The 19,020-nt window shown below is 44.3% G+C and overlaps 1 protein-coding gene across 1 annotated transcript in view; it reads left to right on the top strand.

Moving 5' to 3' along the window:
• The window catches only part of LOC149305719 (t-SNARE domain-containing protein 1-like), a 48,973-nt gene extending 30,343 nt beyond the window's left edge, over positions 1–18,630 (top strand). The window contains exons 8-10 of the mRNA XM_089477306.1: positions 14,038–14,110; positions 15,906–15,988; positions 18,604–18,630. Of these exons, the coding sequence (XP_089333432.1) occupies positions 14,038–14,110; positions 15,906–15,988; positions 18,604–18,630 (183 nt within the window). The remainder of the gene's footprint in view (positions 1–14,037; positions 14,111–15,905; positions 15,989–18,603) is intronic.
• The last annotated feature ends 390 nt before the right edge of the window (positions 18,631–19,020 follow it).

The following is a 19,020-nucleotide window of genomic DNA, read 5'->3' as shown; positions in this document are numbered from 1 at the left end:
AGCTCCGGCTATCCTAGAAACATAGAACCTGCCGGCAGATCGGCCCCATCCGGCCCCCGCCTAGTCATCTGTTTCTCCTGCTGTAAAGACTCAAACCTTAATCAGTCGTTGGTCTCGTCTTAGATTCAGGAGCCGTATGTCTATCCCATGCATGTTTAATCCCCTCACTGTATTACCCTCTACCACTTCTGCTGGGGGGCTGTTCCACTTACCTACCACCCTCTGAGTAACGTTAAACCTTCTTACATTACATCTAAGCCTCTGATCCTCTAGTTTTGGATTATGGCCTCTTGTTCTAACATTTCTCCTCCGTTGACCTAACCCTAATGCATATAATCTGCCGTGTACTATACACAAGGGAACAGTAATCGGCGCCGCGTCCTCCACGCTCAGCACTTTCCATCGTCCTCGCTTTCACCACCTGCTCTATGGCTGTAAATGTCACGTTCCTCCTGTTCTTACGTCGGTCGCTTGGCATCCATCTTCATTCTGAGCCGTATCGTGGCAATTAAGGACTTGGGCAGACTGGGGTCGTGGCGCTGTCACACAGCGCACCTCTGCATGATGCATGCGCGAGCCGTCCGCGGCCATTAAATCATCGCGTCCCCTGACAGCCGTTCTCACCCAGACACTTTGTAGCCGAGCCGCGTTAGAGCCGCGTAATGGCTCGTTCTTTCTAGGTTCTGGTAACGGAACTCGGACGGTTTATATATAATAACCTTTTATAATCCACAAATAACAACTTTTTTTATTTAATTTTTTTACTAAAAATGTCTTGTCTTTTCTCAATAATAGAAATTACCTGCACTCTGTTACAAAATTCCTTCAAACAAAGCCCTGTATACAGTAATATAACCCCCAGCTCTGTATACAGTAATATAACCCCCAGCGCTGTATACAGTAATATAACCCCAGCGCTGTATACAGTAATATAACCCCCAGCGCTGTATACAGTAATATAACCCCCAGCGCTGTATACAGTAATATAACCCCCAGCGCTGTATACAGTAATATAACCCCCCCAGCGCTGTATACAGTAATATAACCCCCCAGCGCTGTATACAGTAATATAACCCCCAGCGCTGTATACAGTAATATAACCCCCCCAGCGCTGTATACAGTAATATAACCCCCCAGCGCTGTATACAGTAATATAACCCCCAGCTCTGTATACAGTAATATAACCCCCAGCGCTGTATACAGTAATATAACCCCAGCGCTGTATACAGTAATATAACCCCCCAGCGCTGTATACAGTAATATAACCCCCAGCGCTGTATACAGTAATATAACCCCCAGCGCTGTATACAGTAATATAACCCCCCAGCGCTGTATACAGTAATATAACCCCCCAGCGCTGTATACAGTAATATAACCCCAGCGCTGTATACAGTAATATAACCCCCAGCGCTGTATACAGTAATATAACCCCCAGCGCTGTATACAGTAATATCACCCCCCAGTGCTGTATACAGTAATATAACCCCCAGCTCTGTATACAGTAATATAACCCCCAGCGCTGTATACAGTAATATAACCCCCAGCGCTGTATACAGTAATATAACCCCCAGCCCTGTATACAGTAATATAACCCCCGGCGCTGTATACAGTAATATAACCCCCAGCGCTGTATACAGTAATATAACCCCCAGCCCTGTATACAGTAATATAACCCCCAGCGCTGTATACAGTAATATAACCCCCAGCCCTGTATACAGTAATATAACCCCCAGCCCTGTATACAGTAATATAACCCCCAGCGCTGTATACAGTAATATAAACCCCAGCCCTGTATACAGTACTATAACCCTCAGCGCTGTATACAGTAATATAACCCCCCCAGCACTGTATACAGTAATATAACCCCCAGCCCTGTATACAGTAATATAACCCCCAGCGCTGTATACAGTAATATAACCCCCAGCGCTATATACAGTAATATAACCCCCCAGCGCTGTATACAGTAATATAACCCCCCAGCGCTGTATACAGTAATATAACCCCCAGCGCTGTATACAGTAATATAACCCCCAGCCCTGTATACAGTAATATAACCCCCAGCCCTGTATACAGTAATATAACCCCCAGCCCTGTATACAGTAATATAACCCCCAGCGCTGTATACAGTAATATAACCCCCAGCCCTGTATACAGTACTATAACCCCCAGCGCTGTATACAGTAATATAACCCCCCCAGCACTGTATACAGTAATATAACCCCCAGCCCTGTATACAGTAATATAACCCCCAGCGCTGTATACACTAATATAACCCCCAGCGCTATATACAGTAATATAACCCCCCAGCGCTGTATACAGTAATATAACCCCCCAGCGCTGTATACAGTAATATAACCCCCAGCGCTGTATACAGTAATATAACCCCCCAGTGCTGAATAGTGATATAACCCCCCCAGCGCTGAATAGTGATATAACCCCCCAGCGCTGTATACAGTAATATAACCCCCAGCGCTGTATACAGTAATATAACCCCCAGCCCTGTATACAGTAATATAACCCCCAGCCCTGTATACAGTAATATAACCCCCAGCCCTGTATACAGTAATATAACCCCCAGCGCTGTATACAGTAATATAACCCCCAGCCCTGTATACAGTACTATAACCCCCAGCGCTGTATACAGTAATATAACCCCCCAGCACTGTATACAGTAATATAACCCCCAGCCCTGTATACAGTAATATAACCCCCAGCGCTGTATACACTAATATAACCCCCAGCGCTATATACAGTAATATAACCCCCCAGCGCTGTATACAGTAATATAACCCCCCAGCGCTGTATACAGTAATATAACCCCCAGCGCTGTATACAGTAATATAACCCCCCAGCGCTGTATACAGTAATATAACCCCCAGCGCTGTATACAGTAATATAACCCCCAGCGCTGTATACAGTAATATAACCCCCCCAGCGCTGTATACAGTAATATAACCCCAGCGCTGTATACAGTAATATAACCCCCAGCGCTGTATACAGTAATATAACCCCCAGCGCTGTATACAGTAATAACCCCCAGCGCTGTATACAGTAATAACCCCCAGCGCTGTATACACAGGAGTGATGGGAGTGATAAAGGGTCTCTGTACGCCTATGAAGAGATTCCATTAAAAATCAGCCGTTTCCAACTACAATAGTCATTTACAGCATTAACCCCGCCTGCGCTGGATTTCTCATCCATTTCCTGTTATTTTAATGGACAAAAACAAGGACTTTTCTACTTGACCCCAAACCTTTGAAGGCACTGTGAGTAATTATGAAATGATAAAGCGACACTTTAGGTGAAAAGTGATTTATTCTAGAAGGCGTCACCAATAAAATATCCCTAAATCTCTCTGCTGCATCAAAGATCGCCCCCCTTGCCTTTGGGGAATTGCAGTAGATTTTGGGCTCCAGCTGGCTGTTTTTGCGCATGCAGTCGTTTTATCGCCGGAACGGGGGGTTAATGTTTGTGTGTTAGCCTACTGCCGACGTGATGGTCGGGGTACAGATCTCCTCCGTGCGCGTAAATACCGAGCGGGTGTCTGCGGACGGTTATGGTAAATACCGTAGAGATCGCCGTCTCCAGAACAGAAACTGCCAGATCGGCAGAAGAAGAAGTGCCCGAGGAGAGGAACGTAGGAAAGAGGGGGACGCGGTGAGGGCACACTGAGGACACGGTGAGGGCACACTGAGGACACGCTCGCCCTTGTGCAGCCTACAGACCTCCGCTGATGGCTTCCTACATGTTACCACCTCCTGCAACTATGTATCCGTGTCTCGTTACATACAGAGAAGTGGACGTCCAAGTGCGTAGGAGAACGAGGACAGGCGTGGGATCTGCTAGTATGGACCAGACCAGTCTCTTTACTGTTCTTTCTAACTCATAGTTAATGCATACCCCCCAAGTGTCCCTATTTAGTCTGACCAGTCCTTGTTTGCTTCTGAAACCCCTGATACCCCTCTCTCTTCCCCTGATGCCCCTCTGTTATAGGAGGTAGGAACGTTTGCTGGGTATGAGGGTATCGCGGGGTTCTACAGCCCTAAAAGCCCCGATAATGTGTATAGAAACAGCAGGAAACGGCTTAATAAATAAAAGCCAGTAAATAAAACCTGTTATTTTTCTAAATACACAAACAGCAGGATAATCCTTGTTTTCTTTCTTTCTGCCCTGGTATGAAGCTGCTTTATTCCTGCCGCTCTGTCCCGCTAATGAAGTCCGGCGCCATTCTTCTTCTTTCAGGCTTCGGTTTGACGCCGGGCGTTTTTCTGCCGCTGGTGTCGGCGCCGTGGGATTTACAGCCGGACGGAATATTGAATTCCATCTCCAAACAAAATCCCCGTCGTCCGCAGAGCAGAGAGGGCAAAGAGCGAGAGACGAAAGAAATGAGGAGAACCGCGGTTTAATATCTCCTTTCTCTACAACGTTCCCAAAACTCTTGTGTATTTCCAATTCTATTGTTTAACTCTTGCAGCTCGGAGCTCAAAAGGCCAACTAATATTCATTTTTGATCAATTTTGATATCGATTTAAATGAGATCTTTTATTTTGCCCTCTTTTGAGATCAGTGTACCCGGTCCGGCCGTGTAGAGGCAATCAGCGCGTAGCCGTTATGTGATAAAAGAAACGCTCTTCCTTTAGATTGTAAGCTCTTGGGTGCAGTGGTATTTTGTGTCTGTTGAATCGGTCGAAAAGGCCAGCCGTGGCCAACATTAAACCATTTAATGTCCCTTTAATATTTTAAATTGGTCTTTTATATCGACCTTTTATAGGCATTCTTTAGAAATGTACTTAGTTTACTACGTTTCCTCTGTGGTTTGACAATTCTCCCCAACTGATTGGCTGCTTGAAACAACCAATCAGCGACAGGAGAACATGCCCATAGAAATCAATAGGAGAGCTGTCTGATCAAACACATGGGGGGGGAATCTATGGTCTCTCACTCCGTATTCACCAAGCCAAGAATATAGGGCAGGGGAAAGGGCAAATGCATGTGAGGGGCTTCCGCAGAATCCCCCCATTCACGTGCATTCGTGTGCATTAAAGCGTGTCCGGTGGCTGGAGTGTCCCTTTTAATTAGCTCTCCTTAATAAGCACAGGCTGCCCTGTAACGTGTGTCTTTAATAACTCATGTTCAGGGGTTAAACAGCCTTTGAATGAGATGTAGCTGAACGAATCCAATATTACGTTTGCAGAGCGGGGGCTCCCGGGGGGCGGCCTGCCTGCCGGCGAACTCACTCTTTATTTTACTAATAAATAACCCAAATGCAGTAACGTTATGTGATAAGTCAGAAAGCCATTTGCCGTGATGTACGACCCGTCCGTCGCAGGCCGTACGTTACGCTTTAATGTGCCTGTAGGGTGTATCTGCTCTGGCAGTCGCGCAGGTCGCCGTGTCACAGCAGAAGATTTCATTCACTGCCCTCGTTATACGGCCTTTCATTTCTTCCAGAATGTATCATGAGGCCGGACTGATATATTTCTCAGGACTAAACATAGTAAAAAGAAAAAAAAAAAACTACATTTATATAAGCCTTCGTGACCTCAGAGGTCTCTTTTTCGGGTGGGAGAGGGATTATGTATTACCCCTGCCTGAAAAACAGGTGGTTTAATTGATGTTTTAATTGAGATGCCTGAGCTCAAGGTGGGATGTCAGCCGTCAGAGAATGGTTCTGGACGGCCCTATCTAACATGTATGATTCTGCTCTATAGACGCACGGTTTAGTGGCTAAATCCCTAGACAGGGACTCGTTCTATACTCCTGTGCCTCACCTCTTCCTTTTCACCATTTTTATTTGTTTATTTTTTTGAATGATTTTTTGTTTCAAAAAGCAGCGTTTCTAGCGTGCCTGCGTCCGTACGGGAGCGCCCCGATCCCCGGGCTATAAATACCGTGCCGCGTTTAATAAGCGCCACTTCTGTTTTCCGTGGGAAGTAAAAGTACATATATTGCTGCGGCTAGGTCGCGGTTAGCAGGCACATAAACCTGTCGGACTCTGACGGGAAATGACAGGGCGTAAAGCAGAAAACGACACCTCGGCGTCCGCGGCTCCTCGCCCACCATGCCTTTAATTGCAGAAGTCACAGCGTGAAATTCCCTTGGCAGAAGCACCAAGGGTTAAGAATCTGCTCACAACGACAAAAACGTCTGTTTTAAGGAACTTCTACGCTGCCAGCGCCCCAGGAAACCGTTCGCACCTCGCTATTTATTTATTTAAATTTTTTTTAAACCTGTTTAATAGAGCATGTATTAATATTAATCAACATTTATTATTAACCTTATTTGTATAAAAAGAAATTAAATAATATTATTGTGACGGAAGCCTCCATCACCGGGGCCACTGGAGAGGCCTGACTGCCGGCCTCCTCCCTATTGACGATGGGCCCTGGGTCTGTAAAGACTTCTGTGGCTACCCCCAGCAGTATCCTCTCATCACTGGCTGAGGGGATTATCTCCGGCAGACAGCCAGGATCTGCCACCAGGGAGTGACCACCATTCTTTGATGTTTAATGTTGTATAAATCAGTCTCCCCCCTATTGTATTGTTAATCCCGTTACTGCCCCTGTTGTCTCTGGGAGGCAGATTAAGGGGGCGGTTTGTGTCCCAATATCTTGTTTTATAATAATGTGTGTTTTGCTGGATATATCCAGCCCTGTGTGTGAGAAATAAATGAGTCTTCGTTTGGTTTTACCCGGCACGGAGTCTCGGCGAGTGACTGGGGAGCCGGGGAAAGTGTGGTGTCCCAGGCTAAGGGAGCACAAGACAGCGGAGGACTAACCAGCTCCGTGACAATTATGAATATTATATAATTCAGGTTATTTATTATTTAGAATATAGAATTTTATATAATATAAAAAATATAAATATTATATAGTTTAGGTTATTTAATATTTAGAATATAGAATTTTATGTAATATAAAAAAATATTATACATATTTAATCTAAATTATTTTTTATTTTAAAAAATGTTTAAAAACAAAAATGAAACAAACTTTTTTTTGCTATAATAACAAGCCGTCCTTCAATTCTGAAAAATCGGTCAAACCAATTTAATCTAAACACAATTTGTTCCTAAATCATGGAGTTAGAACTCTTGTATCGAAAATTACGGCCCTATCTTACTGGCCCAGAGATTCTATGGAGTCACTTGGAAAAATTTTGTTTCACTAAAATCCAAAACGAGAAATAAAATATTTTTATCCGGTGGCTATAACGGGACGCGGTTAACGAGCTTTAATATTAATTCCATCTCTGGTACTTAATATTCCCTTTTTTGAGCTTTTCTTGGTAAATCAGATTCATAAATTAGAAGCTCGTTTATTTTTAGATTTGCAGAGGGAAAAATAAGCAATTTGTGAAATTACTGCAGTCACATTATTCTAAAAATATTGATTCCCATCCCCCCCCCCAGTAATGAAAACCAGTGAATATGTTAGAGATGGGGGGTTTTGCACGCTGGTGCCGGCCTCCTCCTGGACGCATATCCGTGTAATGACTTTGCTTTTAGTAAAATGTGCTGTTTGGCCAGTTTTAATGCAGCAAAATGTATACTGATGCGCAGACTTCTCTGGGGTTCTGTATTAGTATGAGATGTATTGTGGGTAAACTCCAAGGTTGGAGCCGATGCCCGGAAATCCTGCTCGTCAGCAGAACAAGATGTCTGTGATTCATTATGACGTAGTCTGCGCAGGGACTGCACCCAGCTCTCTCTGAGGTACCTAGTTTCTGCTGATGGGCAGAATTACCGCAGGACTTTAGAGGCTGCAATCACTGTGAGAATGATGAGCCAGCGGGTGGGAGAGGTAACAGAGACTTGAAGCCGGGAGAAATGTTGGGTGGCGTGAATGTCCCTCTATCAGGGGTGTGAGTTCTGTTCTTGTAAGAGTCTCTATGTGAGTGCATGTCTGTGAGCCTCTGTGACTTGCTTTTGTCTTTGAGTTGTGTGACTGCCTGGAAATATTCATGTATCAAAAACAAATTATCCTAATTTATAACACCAATAACATTTACCAATGTGCTGACGCCTGTAACTCCAGAGAGTTTGATACCCCTGAACAGCAGCCTCCTGTACGCTTAGGAGACCTGGGAGTGAAGGCCAAGCTTGGGCTCCAGTGGACTCTGGGAGCGAAGACTGAGCTTGGGCTCCAGTGGACTCTGGGAGTGAAGGCCGAGCTTGGGCTCCAGTGGACTCTGGGAGTGAAGGCTGAGCTTGGGCTCCAGTAGACTCTGGGAGTGAAGGCCGAGCTTGGGCTCCAGTAGACTCTGGGAGTGAAGGCCGAGCTTGGGCTCCAGTAGACTCTGGGAGGGAAGGCCGAGCTTGGGCTCCAGTAGACTCTGGGAGGGAAGGCCGAGCTTGGGCTCCAGTAGACTCTGGGAGGGAAGGCTGAGTTTGGGCTCCAGTAGACTCTGGGAGTGAAGGCCAAGCTTGGGCTCCAGTAGACTCTGGGAGTGAAGGCCGAGCGTGGGCTCCAGTAGACTCTGGGAGTGAAGGCCGAGTTTGGGCTCCAGTAGACTCTGGGAGTGAAGGCCGAGCTTGGGCTCCAGTAGACTCTGGGACTGAAGGCTGAGCTTGAGTTCCATTAGACTCTGAGACTGAAGGCCAAGCTGGGCTCCAGTAGACTCTGGGAGTAAAGGCTGGTCTTGTGCTATGCTGGAGCAATTTTGAGTTTGGATCAAACTTACATACAGCAAATGCGTGACAGAAACATGATGATGCACGTGGGGTAACAGGCTGGTAAAACGAAGGTTTTCTTCCAAACTTTCCGCCATTCTTGAAACGGGAGGAAAAGTTTCCTCCCATCCCCAGCTATGAGAGGGAATTACCTTTTAGAATCCTTGTTAGGTCTGTAATCCCAGAGAATGGGGCAAAAAATTCCTAAACCATATGATTTTCCAAATCAGACTTCCTAAACCTGGGGCGTTTTCTCCTATGACCGATATAGCGTTGCCCCATGTAAGGCTTCCCTGGGGGTATTGGGTAACATTTTATGAAAACGTCACAAAGATTGGAATCAAACCAAGAGGACATCTACTAAAAATGTAGCCAAAGCATCTAAATTCTCACATGAAAATTACCGTATTTGCTCGATTATAAGACGAGGTTTTTTTCAGAGCAAATGCTCTGAAAAATACCCCTCGTCTTCTAATCGGGGTCGTCTTCTAATCAGACCTCAAATAGAGTCTGATTAGGAGACTAAGATCCAGATCCCCCGCACCGCTGCAGGGGACCTGGATCCTCCTGTCTCACCCCCCCCCCCCCATCATACACACTTACCGGTGCTTCCTGCTGTATTGCCGGGGCAGCGGGTTGACGTCTACGCGATCCGCGTAGACAACGTCCGCTGCAGCCGGAAGGAGGTGTGGCTAGCAGCGGGGGTTGTCTGCGTCCGTCGCGTAGACCTTCCCCGACTGTCAGAGATCAGTGCCACACCGGTGCAGGGAACTCTGATCTCTGACAGCCGGGGAAGGTATCCGCGACGGACGCAGAAAAACCCCCGCTGCCAACTCCACCTCCTTCCGGCTGCAGCGGAAGGCGACGTCAACCCGCTGACCCGGCTGGAAGCACCGGTAAGAGAGGGCTGAGGGGAGAGAGGGGGGAGAGAGTGTGTGTGCGTGTGTGTGTGTGTGTTAGTTAAATGGGGGTATAGGGTGTGTGTGTGTGTTAAATGGGGGCATAGGGCATTTCTGGAGTGGCGTTAAGGGGGCATTTAATAGAGCACTCTGCCTCCTGAAATGCCTTATACCTCCCTATATGCCACTCTGCCCCATAATATGCCTTTTAACCCCCTAAATGCCAGAGTGGCATATAGGGGTATAAGGCATTTCTGGAGGCAGAGTGCTCTATACAATGCCTTTTAACTCCCTTAATGCCATTCTGCCTCCTGAAATGCCTTATACCTCCCTATATGCCACTCTGCCCCATAATATGCATTTTAACCCCCTAAATGCCAGAATGGGATATAGGGGTATAAGGCATTTCTGGAGGCAGAGTGGCACATAGGGGGTCAAAAGGCATACCATGGGGCACAGTGGCATATAGAGGGTTAAAAGGCATATCATGGGCCACAGTGCCATATTGGTGTGGCAAGCCTGGGGGCAGATGTGCGTAACTGGGGGACAGGTTGGAAAATACAAGAAATAAAAACAAAAAAAATATTTTTCTCAATCATAGCTTTTATTAAAAAAAATAGTTTACATGAATTAACATTTACTGGTAAAACTTTTTTCCTTTGGGGTCGTCTTATATTCAGGCTTTTTCTTTTTTTCCTACGTTAATATTCAGATTTTGGGGGGTCGTCTTATAATCAGGGTCGTCTTATAATCGAGCAAATACGGTATTGTAAAAGAAAAAAAACTGTATGTAAGCAATTTCTGACATTAAAAACGTTAAATACCCCAACTGTGCCAGGCTATTTTTTTTTTTTCCACCCCAGTCGTATGTTTCGTATGCAGAACAAGCCACAGGTGGCTAGAATTTGCCGAGCATTTTATAGAAGCAAGTTTTTCACAATTTTTTTTTCTTTTTATAGGAAAATTTGGATTATAAACAAAGAGAGATTTATCGATGTTAAAAAAAAAAAGTCAAATTGCATCTGTTAACCCCTCTGGCAGTCCGTTAAATGGCAGCTGTCAGGAAATGTTTTTCGGCGTCATATCTGAGGATGGCGCTTTATGGCAGGGCTGCGCATCGACTATTTTATAGGCTCTTATAGACCGTGCGATTATTTTACAACAGATGCAAATGGCACTTGGGACAGATTTATAGACAAGAACATAAACGGTACAGATTGTAAACACAACACAGAATATATCAAGAAAACGAGAAAACTGATACGAAGTAACTGGAAAAATCACCAGGGATTCATGGAAGTAAAGATTTTCTGGGGTTTTGGTAAAAAAAACAAATATATAATGTTCTTACTAATATATCAGGATTGACAGGAGAGAAGCTGAACTTTCAGAAGGTTGATTGTTGTATAATGTGTATTTTGAATATTAGAATTTTAGTTGTTTTTTTCTGCATTTAAATGACATTTTTTATTGCCTTAAATTTGGCTGATTTTGTTTTTATGACTGCTGTGTATCAGGACAATTTGGATAGTTTTGCCATAGACAACTTAACATAACTTTACGTAATAATTTACACTTTATCTGGGGATCTTTTATATGGAAGGAAAAAAATAAAATATATATATATATATATATGTATATATAATGTGTGAAACAGCCTCCCAGCAGAGGTGGTAGAGGCTCATAGAGTGAGGAAATTTAAACATGCATGGGATAGACATATGGCTCCTGATTAAGGTTTGAGTCTTTACAGCTGGAGAAATTGGCGACTAGGTGGTTCCGGAATGTTCATTCATTCACAATGGATTCCCCAGCAGTATCATTTATAATGTCTCCAGAAGAACTTTGGAGATACTTCTTGTCCATGCGCGACCTTTACCTGCTGACTCTGAATTAATTCTGTGATGCTTTATGGCGATGCTAATGAAGTCAGTTCCTCCATAGACTTTCATTAGTCAGAGAGTCCGACTGGGTGATTAAGGGCAAAAAACTACAGGCAGACGTTGCCCTTTTAAATGAGATTTGTCACTAAAGCGATGTAATGGTGTTATCCGGTTAAAGCAATATCTGTGTTAGAATCCCACCCTCCGGTTATACCGCGGGAGCCGAGCCGCCTCTTGTTGCCTTATTTTGAATGTTTTCTGGTAAATCTAGTTGGCCCTCGTTAGTTGGAGGCAGCCTCGTGCGGCTGCGGAGACAAAACCAAAAACGTGAACTTTCGAGTGAATTCTTGGTGCTTTTCCCCGACCCCGCGTCCCAACGCGTCTCGACAGTCTCTCGACATTTTATAATCTTAGAGAACTGTCACCCTGGGTGACCAATGAGCGCGGCCGGTGAGCGGCGTCGTGCAGGTCCACCCTTCTGCCCGGACTCTGTGGGAATTCTTCTTCTCTCCTCTCTGACGTCCCTGTGGACGGTTACCTTTCTGTATAATTGCTCTTCTAGATAGCATCGGCCCTGTAGCCAATTTACTGCCAGCGCCGGCCGGCTGCGGCCATTGACTGATTTCCCGTCCCCGGGAGGCTGCGCTTTAATCTTCTGTCGCGTAGAAGAGCAGGTTCGGGACAGCGGACGGGCCATTCACAGAAGCTTCTGCGCTGGCCGGCGGGTTAAAGTGCTCTCCAGCAGCTTACTGGTTAATAATGGCGGTACTTTGAGAATTCAGGTCTGTGCATGTTCTAGGCTCCCCTTATAAGATTCTTTGCCCAAGGTCATGTGGGCCATCATGGCACCATAATTATAAAGAGTTGGCCATTGTTGGCCATCTGTAGTTTTTAGACAGGCCCCCCTGAGCAAAGTTTTGTCTTAAATTCCTAATTATTACAGCGAAACCCCACTTTGAATTGATTAATGAGGTTCAAATTAGCTATAACCTGGTATCGGCGTCTCTAGCGACCCCTCGTGTCTTGTTGTGCGTCTCGCCGCAGCCTTTGGTCTTCAGTGTTTGGGATATATGTGGAAAGACTTTACTGATTAAAGTAACTCGTACTTGTTTCAGGATTATGTTTCTTATTCCTCCCCTTTCAGCTCTAGCACACTTTTTCACAGTGAATGCTGCCCTGTCGAATTCTGATAATCCCTTAGTCTCCTGACATTAAAATATTTACTGATTCGGTCCGGTGACATCACACACCGTGTGATCTTTACCTCACAGGGAAATTTCGATTTTCTCAAATATTTTTTTTTTATTTTCACGCCTTTAACCCCTTCAATCCCCTATAGACATACCGGGACGTCCAAAAAACGGCCACAAAGAAACCCCTATGGACGTCCCGGTACGTCCAGCCCTTCGTGCAGCGTCAGGGACACATCCCTGCCGCTGCACGGGAGACCAGACCAGACCCCTGGCAGCAGAAGCCGGCATCGCCGGCTTTCTGCTGCCCGATCTCCTGTAACAGCTTCCGGCATGAAAGCCGGTAAGCTGTTACGGTTGAAAGTGCCCGATCGCGCGGGGATATCCTGCCCTCCGATGAGGCACAGAGACGCTGTGATCGGTGCATTAGGATCGCGGGGAGGGGAGTGAGAAACCATCTCTCTCACTCCCCCCTCCCGTCCTGAAACGGAAAAGCTTAAAAAAAAAAAAAGTTAATTCATTTAAAAAATAATATTAAATAAATCCTTAAAATAATAATATATATAATACAAAAAAAAATTATAATGTGAGCTGGGATGTCATTGTGACATCACTGGCATGTTCAATTTGAATTAAAATAAAATAAAAAAAAATATAAAAAAAGACCTTACTTCCCATTTCCCAAGCATAACATCTAGCCAGTATAACCCTTCTGTCCCCGTTCACAACCCCCAAACCCGTTAAGCCATAGGCATAAAATTATACAAAATTGTACACCTTATAGTATGCTCCCTGGTGCTGGGAAAGTCTGGAAAATCTATATAAATTAGGTATTTCTGAAATCTGGACACCTGAATCAATAAACTTGGAGGGGATTTTCCATCACTTTACCTAATTTTGTGAGGATTCAGAGGGAAAATGTAAAAAAAAAAAATTAGCTTATCTTCGCTAGTTTTTACTGAATTTCTCATTCTAAATTTTCAGCTAATCATCCAACTATGGTATCAAACGAAAGCTCTATCTCTCCTTGAAAAAACAATATATAGTTTATATGGGTGCACTATTCACAGGAAAAGAGAATCATCGCTAAACCGACATACCCCAAAAATGGCAAAATTGCTCTGGGCTTTGAGGTACCAAAAACCCCTGGGATTGAAGGGGTTAAAGGGTCAAAAGGTTGTGCTGTGTTGTTGTTATTTTTATCCACACTATTGCTCGTTTCATGTTTATTAGAATTCTCTCCAGCTAACAGAAAAGTCTCCATTTTAAAAATTTACCAAAATATCGCAAAATCCCAGTGTTCTGCGAACGTTCCGTTTTCCGTGAGTTCCGCTGTTAATATTTATTTATATATTTTAATATTTTTTTTTTATTATTTCTTTTTCCTTTCCAGAGCGACATGATTGATGTGAACCAGATAGTGAAGGACTTGTCATCCATCGTCTACGATCAAGGAGATTCTATAGGTAGGTGAAGGCGCGGGGAACCCGGCAGTGTCTGTGGGCTATGCAAAAAAATATACGTCTGTCTGTCATCTCATTATATAAGACGAAGCTTGCGTTTAATGTCGGAAATCGCGCCTCTGTTTGTCCATCTCTGTCACATTTCACCAAATTCTACAGTTCTGCACATTAAATAAACCACCGGTATCGACAAACACAACGCAGACACTGATGATCGCGCGTGTCTGTATCGCACACATTAGACGGTCACGCTGCGGGTGGAGAAAGTAAGAGAACCCTTGGGTTTAATCACCGGTCGACCCTCCTTTGGCAGCAATAACCGCCAACGAGCGCTTCCGGTAGCTGCGGATCCGACCCGCACAGCGTTCAGGGGGGATTTCGGACCGTTCTTCCTTACAGATCTGCTTAAACTCGGCCATGTTCCTGGGACGACTGGTGGGAACGGCTCTCGAGGTCATTCCGTAGCGTCTCTAATGGGTTAAGGTCTGGGCTCTGTCCGGGTCGCCCCCAAAATGCAGATTTTCTTTTTTTAAGCCGTTCTGTAGTAGATTTACTTTGATCTTCTGGGTCGTTGTCCGGCTGCATCACCCAACTTCTACTGAGCTTCGGCTGCTGGATGATTATCCTGTAGGATTCGCTGATAAACTTCATAAAATTCATTGTCCCCTCGGTGATGGCGAGCTGTCCAGGCCCCGACGCAGCAGAGAAGCCCCGCATCATGAAGCTCCTTCACCGTGCTCCCCCGCTGGGATTCACGCGCGTGTACGGTGCCCTTTTTACACCATGCGTGGTGCTGCGTGTTCTTCCCCAAAAATTCCACCCTAGGTAACATCTGTCCAAAAAACATATTCTCTGTAGCGTTGTGGAGCGACAAGGTGCTCTTCGGCAAACTTCAGGCGCATAGCGGTGTTAAATTGTAGAGCAGCAGCAGCAGCTCCCTCCGTGGCGTCCGACCGCGGACTCCACGGCTGTTCAGTGTTTAGCGGATGGTGGCCTCAGACAGGGATGTTAATGACTTCCAATGATTCCGTCGAGCCTTAAGCTGCTACTCTGGAGTTCCTTGTTACCTCATTGCGCGTTCTGCATTTTACCCTTGGAATCATCTCTGCTGGGCGTCCATTTCTAGGGAGGGGAGCCACAGTACTAAATCACCTCCATTTATACACAAGTGCGGACTGATGAAACTCTTTGAGATTACTTTTAACCCCTTCCGGTTTTACGCAAATCTATAATTATCTTTTGTTGAAGTCATCAGCCTGGGGATTCACGTACTTTCTCCCATCCCTCGCTGTGAATGTTTGAATGATGTAATCAATAGGGACGAGAACCATACAATAATGTGTGTTATTAGTTAAAACTGATTGTGTTCATTATTGGAACTTAGATGAAGATCATGTCATACTTTAAGACAAATTTCTTGCCACTTTATTGGAAACCCACCTAATGTGTAATCTGTGTAAGCAGTCATCTTCTCTTCCTGGTCTCAGGATCTGCATTGTTATTCCTCCTCATTAAGTTATCACTCCCCTGTAGTTTTAACCTATCAGGCTGGGGCAAGAATGAAGGGAGGATTCCAGAACGGGAAACCGATTGGATAATACTAACGGTGCCACTTTTTGCCACAGATATCACTTGTCCCCGTTTACAACAAACATCTCCCAATAAATTTAGATGGTTGACAAAAAGTGGAAGCCTTTATTTTAGAGTAACCCAGAGAAGATGACAGGTTCCCCCTTTAAAAAAAGAGATTTCCACGTTTAGACATCCGGCATTAACACTGCGCTGTATCTAATCGCAGACAGCATTGAAGCCAACATCGAGACTGCGTCTTCCAACATAGAATCTGCAAACCGCCAGCTGGCCAGGGCTGGCCAGCACCAAGTAAGTAAAAGCTGCCTTAAGGGTGTTTGTTCTGATTTAGTTTTTATCGACTACAGAAGAGCGCGTTTAAGTATCAGAAAGGGAAACCATTTTTTAATCCAAGATGGCAGGAGGATTTTTCTATGTGGGTTTCCCACCGTAAAATGCAGGCATCCAATTATTGTTGGCTGAGAAGTTTGTGTCATCGTCCGTTATGTGGAATGCTCACGTTGTATAAATCTGATACATTGAACCTGTTTAGAGAAGCACAGGCAGTCTATGTAGGTGGTGGTATTGTGTAAAATGCCAAACTTGTCGCATGTTGTGTTCCATTCAGACAGCCTGAAGATATTTGGGCAAAGGTAAGTAATTTCGGTGGCAGGTGTAAGTTTAGAAAGGGTCGGTAAGCCAGGGTGGTAGGGGCGATGGGGGTTCTTCTGAATATGGGGTGAAACCTTAGGAGTTGAGGTTTGTTGGAACAGCACAAGAGATAGTCGACATTATTTTAGAAGTAAAATAAAAGGAGAGAGAGAGAAATGATAGTCCATGGGTCTCCCAGGAGAGTCTTTAATGTATGCTCCATGGGTCTCCCAGGAGAGTCTTTAATGTATGCTCCATGGGTCTCCCAGGAGAGTATTTAATGTATGCTCCATGGGTCTCCCAGGAGAGTATTTAATGTATGCTCTATGGGTCTCCCAGAAGAGTCTTTAATGTATGCTCTATGGGTCTCCCAGGAGAGTCTTTAATGTATGCTCTATGGGTCTCCCAGGAGAGTCTTTAATGTATGCTCTATGGGTCTCCCAGGAGAGTATTTAATGTATGCTCCATGGGTCTCCCAGGAGAGTATTTAATGTATGCTCTATGGGTCTCCCAGGAGAGTCTTTAATGTATGCTCCATGGGTCTCCCAGGAGAGTATTTAATGTATTCTCCATGGGTCTCCCAGAAGAGTCTTTAATGTATGTGCTATGGGTCTCCCAGGAGAGTCTTTAATGTATGCTCCATGGGTCTCCCAGGAGAGTATTTAATGTATGCTCCATGGGTCTCCCAGGAGAGTCTTTAATGTATGCTCTATGGGTCTCCCAGGAGAGTATTTAATGTATGCTCCATGGGTCTCCCAGGAGAGTATTTAATGTATTCTCCATGGGTCTCCCAGAAGAGTCTTTAATGTATGCGCTATGGGTCTCCCAGGAGAGTCTTTAATGTATGCTCCATCGGTCTCCCAGGAGAGTCTTTAATGTATGCTCCATGGGTCTCCCAGGAGAGTATTTAATGTATGCTCCATGGGTCTCCCAGGAGAGTCTTTAATGTATGCTCCATGGGTCTCCCAGAACGGTATTCAAGGATCCCTTAAGATTGCCAAAAAACGTGTAGCACATGGGTAGTTGTTCCAATATTTCCAATGTTAAATATTAGTTCAAAGGGGGAGTTGATGATCAAAGAGATACGATATAACTACAAGGAATATATGGCTTTACCATCTAAGGAATGCTCATCCACCAGATATTGGCTCGCCAGCGGTAGATTTGGTTGCCTCCATGTCACCGATCATCACAGTTGCTGTCGATTTTAACCTGTGCACCCGTCGTCCTGTGCCGTCATGCGCAACAAAAAAATGGCATTTCTTCATAAAATGTCGACTTGAAAAGCTTACCTCGCTGTGCAGGTCTCTTCATCAGGTCGTGGTGCAGAGGAGTGCCTGACTGGTCATGTGATCGCCATGAAGACCAATCACAATTTACAAACGCTTTATTTACTGGTCTTAAATTAGTTGTGAAACAGGGAGAGACTTAGTGAAACAAAAAATGTGGTCAGAGATGTAGCAAGGTAACAAAGCAAGGAAGTTATTTATTATAAATCTTAATATTTTTTTTTTGCAATTGGCAAAATTCAACATGAAGTGGTTTTTTTTTTTTGCATTTTATCTTTGAATTTACCAAACAAAATGTAGCCAATACCTAGCAATAGAGGTAATACATAGTAGGTGGAATATAACATCAGAACGACACTGGAAAGTGCGTGTAGCTTCCATCATATAACGTACGGCTAGTTTTTATTTTATTGGTAGCGCCGGCCGTGTCGGCCGCTCTATTTATTAGGCAGCTGCAGATGTTCCAAGGGATAGTTAGTGCAATCAAATAAAACGAATGAGAGCTAATTAAAATTCATTAAAATGAAAAAAATAAGCAGCAATTATAATGTCAGCGTTAAGTGGCGTAGCAGGGGAGATAAAAGGGTCCTACCTGGGCATCTTATCTTTGTGAATTAAACATAAGATTTTCTCAGGAGTTCGGACCATCTGCTCCTTACTCTTGCGGTTGAAAGAGGAGTCTTTATGTCAAGAATTCAGCCTCTGCCTTTACAGAATTAATAAAAACAAAAACGGTTTAAGTTGAAAAAAATGTTTTGTGATGCACTCTGTATCTTGTTCCGATATCCAAGAGGCTCCCAGGTCTCTAGCTTCACAAAGTAGAGTATCACGGGTAAGCGAGTACTCACGTGAAGCACAGAAATAAATGATTCTATTTTTTTGTTGTATCAAATATTACATATATATCCCTTAAAACGATAACAAAAGATTTTTAAAAAGTATGGTGAGGTTTCCCCTTTAAGGAATTTACCCCTTGTGTGCCAGTAGGGACGTCCACAAGACATGGACCGCTAAGGACCGGGTTTTACACCGGGTGGTCATAGCCGTTAACAGAGGCAGAGATGTATTTTGTTTATAATACGCTGGAGATTATGTCTGTAAAGGGATTCTGGTGCGAATTTGGATTTACCGCCATAGTTACCAGTGTTTCTGCACATTGGACCATTTTTGGTTGCTATGGTGATACGACCAATTTTTTTTTAAACGTTGAATAGAGGTGATTCAACGTTTAAAAAAAAAAAAATGGTCGTATCACCATAGCAACCAAAAATGGCCTTACATAATTGCAGAGATGCATGAAATATATATATTTTTTCCTGCCCTTTATAGTTCCTCTTGATTGTTCTGCTTTTTGCACGGTTAATAGCAAAGGTTCTGAAAGTGTTTTACTTGAATATATATTAC

Source organism: Sceloporus occidentalis, unplaced genomic scaffold (assembly GCF_023333645.1).
Source record: "Sceloporus occidentalis isolate IW3139 unplaced genomic scaffold, rSceOcc1.0.p SCAF_11, whole genome shotgun sequence".
NCBI lineage: Eukaryota > Metazoa > Chordata > Lepidosauria > Squamata > Phrynosomatidae > Sceloporus > Sceloporus occidentalis.
The sequence above is the reverse complement of the archived record's forward strand: the minus strand, read 5'-3'. Positions and strand labels throughout refer to the sequence as shown.